Source organism: Pecten maximus, chromosome 13, assembly GCF_902652985.1.
Source record: "Pecten maximus chromosome 13, xPecMax1.1, whole genome shotgun sequence".
NCBI classification, from domain to species: domain Eukaryota; kingdom Metazoa; phylum Mollusca; class Bivalvia; order Pectinida; family Pectinidae; genus Pecten; species Pecten maximus.
Window position 1 is genome coordinate 34588268 of NC_047027.1, and position 12891 is coordinate 34601158.

Below are 12891 nucleotides of genomic sequence, written 5' to 3' on the forward strand. Positions count from 1 at the left end.
AATCAAAAAAAGTTGGGTCCTTCAGCTCAAATTTTTTTCCAGGGTAGCCATTTTGAAAATGGGTTAATTTCGCAATAAAAATTCTCAAAAATCTTAAATGTTTACCTGTTGATTATTTTGACCTGAACTTTTGGGAAAAAAAATCAATCGGACTTACGAAATTGATATCAACATTTCTTATTGATAGTTACCTATCAGGCTACATATCTATTTTGTTACTTCATAACATACTGGCCAATCAGTGGCTGCCAGACATTGTATCCCTGGCTCAACTTTCTATACACAGGGGATGTTTCAAAAATCTATTTTTTTCAATTGGTTGGTTGTTCACTGTAACGCAATATTTCAGGCGGTGACTGATATGTATCGTTTTTTATCATTTTGCCAGTTCCCAACTGAAATGCATGAGTCAACACTTCTTAATTCTACGGGTAAAGTTTGATTTGAAATATAAACCAGTTCTATTATTTTGATTGTCAATATAACATAAATATGTCTTCCATTTGAACGAAACGTATTGTGTAATGAAGAATAACAATAACGGACTGACGTAGTGATGATTTAATGTAAATTTTACACATTTGTATCGAAAATAAATATGTTAGTTTTTTTTTCTTTTTGACACATTATTTGCATAATTATGAAACAACAATACAGAACATAGGACATTTGAAAATATGAAAATATGATCGTGTAGCATTACAGTAAAATGTAGTTATCGTACACACACTGGGACACCACATCACTCAGATTAACCTGTATAATCTGACACCATATGGGACACAACATTGCTCATATAAACCTGTCTAATCTGACACCACTGGGACACCACATCGGTGTGCAACATTGTTCATATAAACCTGTCTAATCTGACACCACGTGGGTGGGACACAACATTGTTCAGATACACATGTATAAGCTCGCATCACGTGGGACAAAAGTATTGATCAGATAAACCTGTCTAATCTGACACACTGTGGGACACATTATATTGATCAGATAAACCTGTCTAATCTGACACACTGTGGGACACAATGTATTGATCAGATAAACCTGTCTTATCTTACACACTGTGGGACACAATGTATTGATCAGATAAACCTGTCTAATCTGACACACTGTGGGACACAATGTATTGATCAGATAAACCTGTCTAATCTGACACATTATATTAATCAGATAAACCTGTCTAATCTGACACACTGTGGTACACAATGTATTGATCAGATAAACCTGTCTAATCTGACACACTGTGGGACACATTATATTGATCAGATAAACCTGTTTAATCTGACACTGTGGGACACAATGTATTGATCAGATAAACTTGTCTAATCTGACACACTGTGTGACACATTATATTGATCAGATAAACCTGTCTAATCTGACACACTGTGTGACACATTATATTGATCAGATAAACCTGTCTAATCTGACACACTGTGGGACACATTGTATTGATCAGATAAACCTGTCTAATCTGACACACTGTGTGACACATTATATTGATCAGATAAACCTGTCTAATCTGACACACTATGGGACACATTATATTGATCAGATAAACCTGTTTAATCTGACACACTGTTTGACACATTATATTGATCAGATAAACCTGTCTAATCTGACACACTGTGGGACACAATGTATTGATCAGATAAACCTGTCTAATCTGACAAACTGTGGGACACATTATATTGATCAGATAAACCTGTCTAATCTGACACACTGTGGGACACATTGTATTGATCAGATAAACCTGTCTAATCTGACACACTGTGTGACACATTATATTGATCAGATAAACCTTCTAATCTGACACACTATGGGACACAATGTATTGATCAGATAAACCTGTCTTATCTTACACACTGTGGGACACAATGTATTGATCAGATAAACCTGTCTAATCTGACACACTGTGGGACACAATGTATTGATCAGATAAACCTGTCTAATCTGACACACTGTGTGACACATTATATTAATCAGATAAACCTGTCTAATCTGACACACTGTGGTACACAATGTATTGATCAGATAAACCTGTCTAATCTGACACACTGTGGGACACATTATATTGATCAGATAAACCTGTTTAATCTGACACTGCGGGACACAATGTATTGATCAGATAAACTTGTCTAATCTGACACACTGTGTGACACATTATATTGATCATATAAACCTGTCTAATCTGACACACTGTGTGACACATTATATTGATCAGATAAACCTGTCTAATCTGACACACTGTGGGACACATTGTATTGATCAGATAAACCTGTCTAATCTGACACACTGTGTGACACATTATATTGATCAGATAAACCTTCTAATCTGACACACTATGGGACACATTATATTGATCAGATAAACCTGTCTAATCTGACACACTGTTTGACAGATTATATTGATCAGATAAACCTGTCTAATCTGACACACTGTGGGACACAATGTATTGATCAGATAAACCTGTCTAATCTGACACACTGTGTGACACATTATATTGATCAGATAAACCTGTATAATCTGGCACACTGTGGGACACAATGTATTGATCAGATAAACCTGTCTAATCTGACACACTGTGTGACACATTATATTGATCAGATAAACCTGTTTAATCTGACAAACTATAGGAGACATCATATATTTGTATTAACCTGTCTTTTTCATAAAAACATTTCGCATCTATCAACACGAAACCCAACAGGATTAGCCATTCTTTTATGTCACCATATAACGCATGTTCTTCAAATTAAACTGTCTAATCATGAACTCTGTTGACATAAATCCGTCTTATCTGACATAATACACGTGGTATATGGCACGAAACATTGGTCAGAGTCGCCTGTCTAAACTGACACTACACTAAGCACAATCTATTGACGGGTTACTGTACTCGAACAATCGATGGACATAATGTATTGTCTTATCAGACATTCTCGGGTCATAATAGATACTATACCATCAATTATCTACCTTACCTACACGTATCACATATAACAAGATAACCCTCTATTATCCGACACATTGACAACTTACTAAGCTTGATTGCATGCGTGATTAATGTGTTTCATAATACCAAGGTGTTGGATTACCCATATATTCTTTATATCAAAAGCAAAGATAAAATTTAGCTCGTCGTACATAATTGATAGCTCGTGTATATACAAACTGCGTTAAGAGCCCTTCATCATTTATTACAATTTTAAAAAAATCGTACTGTGTGATAAAAAAAACACCTGACATATATCTATATCTCGGGCGAAGCTATTGATTTATGATGATAAGCGTGAGTAGTCGGTTTTTTGTTCGTTTGTTTGTTTTGTTTTTTTTTTTTGTTTTTTTTTTTGTTTTTTTTTTTTTTGTTTTTTTTTTGAGAGGGGGGATACTAAATTTCCTTTACATCATTTATATGTCATGTAAGGCAAAGAGTCCTCAGCGACCCCTCAGTACTAAACAAGGAGTTAGAGAGAGTACTCACGGACAAGACTTTAAGGGGATATGTAGCCCGAGTTTCCTCTGACCCTGACACAATGTCTAGACATGGTGTCAGGCCAGAGGAAACTCGGGCTAGGGGATATGTTCCAACCGTTAAATGTACATGCATGTTATACTAAAAGACGTAAGCAACAAACATTGACATGACATATAATACTAAGCATGATATACTAACATATGAAAAAAAGTAAAATATAAATGTATAAAAAATACTTAGATTAAAGATAAAGAGATAACAAAATATCGATTTTTTTATAGGAGCATGTGTCATATGGAATGGTCAACGATTAGGGTTCCTGATTGATAATACCACTGTCCTATACAATATAAATTAATACTATACAATTATTTACTGTTTTAGGTTAATACAAGGAATTGTTAACCCGAGACAGGTGATATTCCCCGAGGCTGAAGGCTTTTCGAAGGTTGACAATTCCGTGTATTAACCTAAAGAAGTCAATAACTGTTTCGCTATACAAAGCGATGCCTTATAATCCTCTTTTCAATATAAATTCTAAATTTAACTCGAGAGGTCGAATTCCTCAGCCTTACTGAAACTGTTAAGGTGTTAACAAGTTAGATTTTCAAAGATAACGTCAAAACATTTTTCCACCAAATTATCCTGGAGTATCTTCACCAATGTCTCCTTGTCGCTTTTGGTGTCTTTCTATTTATGCTTACCGCATATATAATATTTTGTAGATCAGTGTCTGAAATACAGCCAAAACGTATCGCATCAAGCCCTACAGTAGTTTCGTTTGCCATGGCAACAGCCAGATGATTGACCATACTATTGTATGATAGGTCAAAAATAGTGAAGATTTGGGAAAATCTGCTTTTAGTCCAGGTTATCAATTTCCTATGTTAACCTATTGTGGAGTAATTCGCTAGTTTCAGACTATCTTTGCATTTTGTGAAGTTCTCTCGGAGAGGTCTCGACCAATCAGGAAATGGCACAGTCATGTTAAAAATTGAAACTAAAATAACATTATCTTAATACATTGTACTGTATTTCATTGAAACTTCGCCAGTCACATTTCAGCGACTATGTTCGCAAATGATAGTCTGGACTGATTTTATCAGACACCTGTACGTTTCATGAGTAAAGTGAAATCCTGACTCCCCCAGTTCTCGGTGAGCATTTACGATATTGCTCACTCCGATATAGGCCTCATTCGTAAACTGCTGGACAGTTCTGTTAGAGTATGGTCCATGTTTATGAAACTGCTGTTCCGCACGCCTTGCTTCCGGTACACGTGTACCATCTGGTCTCGGATGTTCTCGGAGTTGACCTGTCGTATTTTCGGTAGCGGACACAGGATATCGGTGTCGGCAACGGTATCGGAAGTTGTCGGAGCTTCCCGAGTGATGGCGGAAGACACGGCCTTCATCCGAATCCAATTTTTGCCGTTCGCATCCTCATTGTTTCCGGAAGTCGTCTCAATAGCGTCTAAAAGGGACTGTAGATTTTTGATGACCGACTCAGCATGCGGAACTATGTCAATTTTGACGTCTTCTTCTTCCGCCATCTGTCCATAACTCTCCATTAGCCGCTGCAGGTCCGATTGACCCTCAATGAGGCGGGTACGAGATTTCTCAGCGCGACCAGTTTTTAGCTCTTCGGCAGCCTTACTTACGGCAATCTGGGAAACAATACGAGCCTCGTGCATGTAAATATCTTCCAATGCCTCCTTCTTCTTTGAAAGATCTGTTGACATTAAGTCACCAAGAGTTACATCCCTTGTGAGCGTACGTCGCTTTCCGGAAATGCCAGTAAAATGGATGGCTGCAGTTAAAACCTTCACATCCGGTTCTTGATTTACTCCCGACATGTCGATAACAATACCCACGTGCTTTTCCGAAGCAGCCTGGATGTCGTAAAAGAAATAGGCTTTCTCTGTTTTCTCGCCTTCGGCCGATTTGTGTCCTCGCAGCCTGACCTTATTCTCTTGCGTACAGTCGGCGTTGATGATGACCGCGCCGTTGAGGGACTGGACATGTAGCGATACGTTCCAAGCTATGGCCGTCTTGCGCATCATGATCGGCAAAAACAGATCAACATCCGCTCTAGACGACGACTTCTCGGTGTCAAGATGGTAGAATGCATCGCTGCTGCAGAATTTAGACAGCGAGTACATGATCTCGGATGGACTACTTCCGGTTACCACCGTGGATATGGACACCCATTGGTTCTGTGTGTTGTCCAGCCCGAATGACATCGCTCGGATTTTTTCACGGACCTCATGAACAAGTCGCTGTGGCTCCTGTGTGCCGAGGTTAATTTCGCCGTCCGAGAAGACGATGATGCAGTTTCTGTAACTTAGAAGATCTTCCTGGCTGTAAGTAAAAATCCAAAACAAGTCAGGAAACAGAATAAACATATATTTATATTTCATATATATTTATATCTGTATTAAACAAATATAAACGTGTCACAGCGAGTGATTATGGCGTGAATACTAACACGGACTATGTAGATTTAACAGCGTTGCCGACCAATGCCGAAAAGAATCGTTTAATTATGTTCCTGAAACAAGGGTAAAATGAACAAGAAATATCTTTAAAAAAAGATAAACGGCATAGTTTTAATGCTGATGGTTATAATGTAAAACTGCTGGTGAAATAAATCAACGAACTAATGCGTTTCAGCATGGATAACGAAATTAGATCAGTTTGAATCATTTTTGGTGATAATAAGACTGCATTTGAATCAGGAATATGATTTTATTAATGTGTCATTTGAAAAGATACATCCATTTATTCAGCTTGCATTCTTAACTTTGTTTCGTTTTTAACTGCATATCTGCATTTTGTATTTACCGCTACATTGACCAATCACATACCAAACGAATATTATACAGCTATGCCGGAAAAGCCGTTTGACATACTGACAACTAGGCGACACTAATTATCTATATATAGATCATATATAACATCGAGATCACTGAAATGTTAAGTTGGATATATTCTTTCTATATCGAACGCACCTCTTACAAACCCGACCAAATACATCAAGGGCGGTCATTAGTCCGGCACTCAGATCCGTCTTTTTAGAGAGGAATGCTTTATCCAGTTCGTCCAACTGTCTGGTCAGCTTGTCCTGCAAACCGGAAACGGAATGTGCATTTTAATATTTTATAGGACTAACCAATTATATAAATTTATTTCGAGGAAATGTCGACGAAACGAAAATCTGTTTCAATTCCGATTATTCCAATCAACAATATTCCATTAACTCCACCGGCTGAACATGCAAGAGTTGAATATCGTATCATATCAGTTTTTAAGATGTTACACGTTAACAAAATCTGATTCAAAAACATTAATTTGGTCTTTAGGAATCATTTACCTGTGTTTGATCATTGATCTCCGACATAGGCAGTAAAACGTTTGAATCTTCCCCAAACGTCACTAAAGCCGCCTGATCTCCGTCGTCCAAAGTCTTCACCATGGAAATGACGAACGCTTTCAAACGATTTAGTTTGCTACGCCTTCCCCTTCCTACTTTGATGCCCATACTTCCGCTTGTGTCGACCAGTAATAAAATCCTAGCCGGAATTAGCTTAACGACGTCCTGGTGGACAGTCGTGAGCTCGAGAATAATTTTACCCTGTAATAACAATGCAAAACGATTTATAAAATTAAGTCATGTGGCTAACTGATTTGAAAATGTTCCATTTTATAAGAAATATTTGAAAAGAAACTTTAAAAAAAACAACAGTTATGTTAAAATTGATACAATTATTTAACGGACAACATACCAAAGAATTAGAAAAATTGGCAAAATACATCAAACATTTTTTTTTTTTTTTTTTTTTATGTTGTCAATGTTATGTTTTGTATATTATGTATGTATAGGATACTGACGAGTCGGAAGACTCAAAGTCAATAAAGAACTTGAATATGACCTTTCACCTATTTACGTATAATTATACAAACCTTTCCTTCTGTTTCCAAACACGAAACATTCATCTCCACCTCGTGCTCACCAGAGTTATCTTCCTTTATTTTCTTCACGTGCTTCGTTGTCTCCCTGCTCACGTGAACTTTGCTGTGTTGACCTATTTGTCGGCGATCTCGTGGGCACAGACGGAGCCTCGTCGTCCGGAATTGAGTCTTGTCGAGCAGACATGACGGGAAGTTTACCATTTGCGGCTAAAGAGTGAGAAAAAATAATAGGAAAAATAATAAAAGGAAATATAATATTATTCAGTTATTTTAGATGTAGCTGGGAGAAATTGGTTTTTCGTTCGTGATTTCATAAAATTATATAACATTTTGATATTGATTTCCATATTTATTTATTTATTTATTTATCTATTCTATTCTTTTTTATATTAATCTGATAATTCCTCATTAATCTAATAATCTTATCAATTATAGATTTATACATGCACACATTAGATAAAATAAAGGTTGAGGGGAGTTAATTAGTTGCCAAGTCATTCAGTAAAATGTCTTAAGTTTTTCTCGATCAAATCTATCAACCATGTCAATCGACCATTTAATATATAGCGTTCGAACATGATTACCAAACGAGAGAGAGAGAGAGAGAGAGAGAGAGAGAGAGAGAGAGAGAGAGAGAGAGAGAGAGAGAGAGAGAGAGAGAGAGAGAGAGAGAGAGAGATTTGATGTGAAACCCAGTTATTGTATTAAAATCTACCTGTTCTGATAATGTAGTTTTGAACTTGATAAAATATTAATTTATTTTCCTCATCTGTCAAGTTTGGGTCACCATGTAGTAATGTCATGATGCTAAAATTAGTACCCAACCTTGATATTGTTTCTGCCCTAACAGTATCATATTTTCTGCATTCATAAATATAATGAAAGATGGTCTCTTCATTACCACAGGAACATCTGCTGGTCTCTGAAACATGATTATTAAATAAATGATGGTTTAACGAGCTACACCCGAGTCGAAGTCGTGTGTGAATTACCTGGGGACGCCTTTGGCTGCAATAATAATATATGTTGGGACTACATGTATTTGATTTATTTCTATTAAGATAGGAGAGAAAGTAAGACCTAATCGGATTGTTTCTAATGTGATCTGGTATCAAGTTCCACTCACGGATGGCTGTTGGAAAAAAGGATGACATATAGATATTAGTTCTGCTGTGTGGGGGATGCATATCCAAATTTGATCTTAAATTGTAACCTTGGGTTTGACCAGTCACTTGGGGTAGGAGGTTTTGCAGATATGAAGGCGAAAGTCCATGGACAATATTGTACATATTCTGCATTCTATGTTTGTATCGTCTGCATGACAGAGAACCCCATTTTGTTTAATTTGCTAAACACTGTGATGATGCTGATGATATTATACATTATGGAGACTAAAAGATGACATTACACGTTGGAATTGTACTAGACGGAATCTTATGTTCATGCAATTACAACAATAAAAAATAAAGGACAAAGAGGAAAAAAAAGTCTTTTTCAGCAAGCATCAAGAAAAATATATCTACATGTATTTAATGCCTTCAGATAATACAATATAAACAGGTGTAGCAAACATGCATGGTAGCCAATGTATCCAATAATGATATATTCCTACCAAGAAAATATATTTTTTTATTTATTTTTGTTTTATAATGAGAAATAATAATAGCTGTCAGAAGACAATATACGTGTAGCTCGCCGAGTGGGTTGACATTCAGAATTACTTTTTTTTTATATAAAAATAAAAAAGGTCAAATGTAAAGATCAATGTCACCAGGTTTGTAAAGGTAACAGAAAGATCTTATGACGAAGAACATACATGTCATATTTGGAATTCCTCTCTTTTACGGTTTCGATGTCTAAACTAAACAACAAAATGGTTTAATAAATTTGTCATAGTAGATTAGTAGTTATATAATTGTAGGCATGTCTCGTTATACATGACGACATGGGGGGGGGGGGGGGGTATCTTTCTCCCAGAATGCATCATACAAGATGGCGGCCGGAAATGGCCGCCATCTTGTATGATGCATTCTGGGAGAAAGTAACCCCCAACCCTTATCGACATCATTTCTCTCTCCCTTCATTCAACATATCTGACTTTCTTTTTGGAAAATAGATGTCAGCAATCTTGATGATACATTTTAGGAGATTCTAATCTTTTTATTGATATTTTCTGCTATGTATCTCACATACCTTTTGAACTGTATTTTTCTAGAGATCTTGTCCAGAGCGAAAAACAAGATCCGTTGACCAGGATCAGTAGATTTGATCTGTGGGCCGATTGACCAAGTGCAACATTTCTAGTCATTTCTACTTTTTCTTCGGGGTAATTTCAGATAAAAAAAATCAGTTAAAATTGGAGTACTTTGTTTCACCTATGAACAGGTACTTTGGACATGCGGAACTTAAACAGTGATTACTGGACTTTGTCAGAGAGGAATATAGAGCTGAGTAGAGGGGATGACGTCACACGACTTACCCATTGGTTCCTCGTACAAATCGTCTGGGTCAGCTGTTTAAGTGGTAAAAGTCACAGGGACTTGAGAATTAGTTACAGTCTACATGTATTTGGACCTTCCCTATTGTGTATCACAGGGACCAGAGAATTAGTTACAGTATACATGTATTTGGACCTTCCCTAGTGTGTACCACAGGGACCTGAGAATTAGTTACAGTCTACATGTATTTGGACCTCCCATAGTGTGTATCACAGGGACCTGAGAATTAGTTACAGTCTACATGTATTTGGACCTTCCATAGTGTGTATCACAGGGACCTGAGAATTAGTTACAGTATACATGTATTTGGACCTCCTATAGTGTGTATCACAGGGACTTGATAATATTAGTTACAGTCTATATGTATTTGAACCTTCCCTATTGTGTACCACAGGGACTTGAGAATTAGTTACAGTCTACATGTATTTGGACCTTTCCTAGTGTGTATCAAAGGGACTTGAGAATTAGTTACAGTCTACATGTATTTGGACCTCCCATAGTGTCTATCACAGGGACTTGAGAATTAGTTACAGTCTACATGTAATTGGACCTCCCATAGTGTGTATCACAGGGACTTGAGAATTAGTTACAGTCTACATGTATTTGGACCTCCCATAGTGTGTATCACAGGGACCTGAGAATTAGTTACAGTCTACATGTATTTGGACCTCCCCTAGTGTGTATCACAGGGACTTGAGAATTAGTTACAGTCTACATGTATTTGGACCTCCCCTAGTGTGTATCACAGGGACTTGAGAATTAGTTACAGTCTACATGTATTTGGACCTCTCCTAGTGTGTATCACATGGACCTGAGAATTAGTTACAGTCTACATGTAATTGGACCTCCCATAGTGTGTATCACAGGGACTTGAGAATTAGTTACAGTCTACATGTATTTGGACCTCCCCTAGTGTGTATCACAGGGACTTGAGAATTAGTTACAGTCTACATGTAATTGGACCTCCTCTAGTGTGTATAGCACATTTTGAGACGTTTTGGGGATCGGGATTAAAATTAGGTAAAAATTCTACCCCCAGTGTTCGTTATATATAAAGAAACCCGGGGGAGTCATTTTTACCGAATTACATGTATTTACGGTACATTCAAAATTCAAGGGTACAGCTGTCGATGGAGAGATGCGATTTGTACCCCGAGAGCGGATCCTAATGTATGATTGTTACCAAGGAAACGTTTACGGGCATGATTGTTATTATATAAGACAGAAAACTCATTTCCCCTGCATTTGGAATATCCCAATCTCAATGTACAATTTAGGCAGTCCTAATCTCTCAACAAGAGGAGGGGGGGGGGGGGGGGGGGGGGGGGGGTCTGTATTGTATCTCCTCGACGTCGTATAGGTTTCGCTTTGAAATGAAATACACGAAGACTAAAAAAAACTACGTCCTACAATCATGTATTAAAATTTACTTCTTTAAATCCTGAAAACCTTGACAGCCTAGGAGGCCGATAATTTGTCTTAAGGGATCTTTGTTTCTCATTATCAAAGCCGAGCGGAGAAAAAAATAACTAAGGGCGATAACTCATCATGATAACAAACACACTTACGTGAGAGCATGTCTTCCGGAAAGTGAACTCCTTTGTGGGAAGATTGTTCTCGTGACTTGCGCGGTGGAAGAACTTCCGGTGTGGCTTGCTTGAAACCTATAGAACAAATTGATATGTATTATTTCATATATTGAATATTCGTTGGCCATTTAAGACTAAGTTTTATTTCTTGGTGATACAGACACAGTGTACATATAACAATAATTTCAGTGTTGACATTATGGCCATAAATATCCATATTACTGTAAATCACTTAAGTTTCGCGAATACTATATTTCGCTTACTAACTTTTCAGACATATTCGCAAATACTTGATTTCGCGAACTCTGATCTAGAAAGGCCTTTAAATGAATGATGAGATATTAGGGCCGTGAACTCCGCAATACTCATATACCGGTGGCGATAGTTTGGCCGTCATCCAAAAGTGTTATTTAGGCACACATGATCGCGAAGGATTTAAATCCGCGATTGATTCTTCTCACGTATTAACGCGAAAATAAATCTCACGCGAAAAATAAGTTAATCACAGTACTTGTTTATAAAAGAAACACAGTAAATGTACGTCTGAAATATTGTCAAAGTCTCATGGTGTTCAGCAGGGTTCGATTTTATGACCGTGACTATTTTTAACTGTTTATTTGGTTTGTAGTAATCTATACGTAGAGGTACTGAAATGTATACTGGTGATTCATATTTCCATTGTTCAAGCGATTCTCTTTTAAATGTTAAATATGGAATGTGTAAATAAATGGTTCAGTGAAATCGAAGTGATGAGGAAAGTCCAACAAACACAAAATATGCGACTGTGGGGACATGGGTTCCACTTCTTATGCTCAACTTAACCTGGAGCTTGATAAACTTACATCAGAACAGACAGAAGATAAGAATATACAAATCTCTAAAAGTTTAGTAGATAAAGCAGTCAGCAATAAAAGTATTTTGCTAAAATAGACTTCATATCCGTTGGTAATACATATACTCTTCATTATTATTATTGTTATGTATTGTCAAATCATGACAGGATCTAGGTATAGATAAAGGGAGAAACAAACATTTTTGTTTGGTTTATCGTCCAGTAAACAGACATAGTCATTTATAGGTGGAGTCTCCTTGTAGTAGCTGGTGACTACCGCACTGAACGACATATGGAAGACTCGCCTCGTGCTATCCAGAGTAATTTGTATAACATAGCCAAATCAGCACAGGACTGTTTGTGTAATCCCTGCTTCACTGAGAAACACGAACTGTCTCGAGTAGAGGTAGAAGAAGAAGAAAAAATAATAAAAACAAATAAACTGAATACATATCTTTCTTGTGTCAATGAAAAAAAGAACAAATGACGGACATATCTCGTACACGTACGCATCCGT

General features: G+C 37.0%; 1 protein-coding gene across 24 annotated transcripts in view; it reads right to left on the reverse strand.

Annotated features, from left to right (window-relative positions):
* Positions 1 to 546: 546 nt before the first annotated feature.
* The window catches only part of LOC117340806 (serine/arginine repetitive matrix protein 1-like), a 43244-nt gene continuing 30899 nt past the window's right edge, over positions 547 to 12891 (reverse strand). For 8 of the 24 annotated variants that reach the window (XR_004535461.1, XR_004535458.1, XR_004535459.1 and 5 more), the window contains 8 exons: positions 11522 to 11617; positions 9935 to 9967; positions 7447 to 7662; positions 6857 to 7117; positions 6495 to 6607; positions 2189 to 5844; positions 1424 to 1807; positions 547 to 1149 (listed from right to left, as the gene is read on the reverse strand). Coding sequence is in view for 1 of the 24 variants with exons in the window: in XM_033902583.1 (XP_033758474.1) it covers positions 7502 to 7662; positions 9935 to 9967; positions 11522 to 11617 (290 nt within the window). In the remaining 23 variants the exon portion in view is untranslated. Of the gene's footprint in view, positions 1150 to 1423; positions 1808 to 1950; positions 2095 to 2188; positions 5845 to 6494; positions 6608 to 6856; positions 7118 to 7445; positions 7663 to 9934; positions 9968 to 11521; positions 11618 to 12891 lie in introns of those variants that run through there. The other 16 variants (XR_004535465.1, XR_004535467.1, XR_004535468.1 and 13 more) reach the window with 11 other exon arrangements.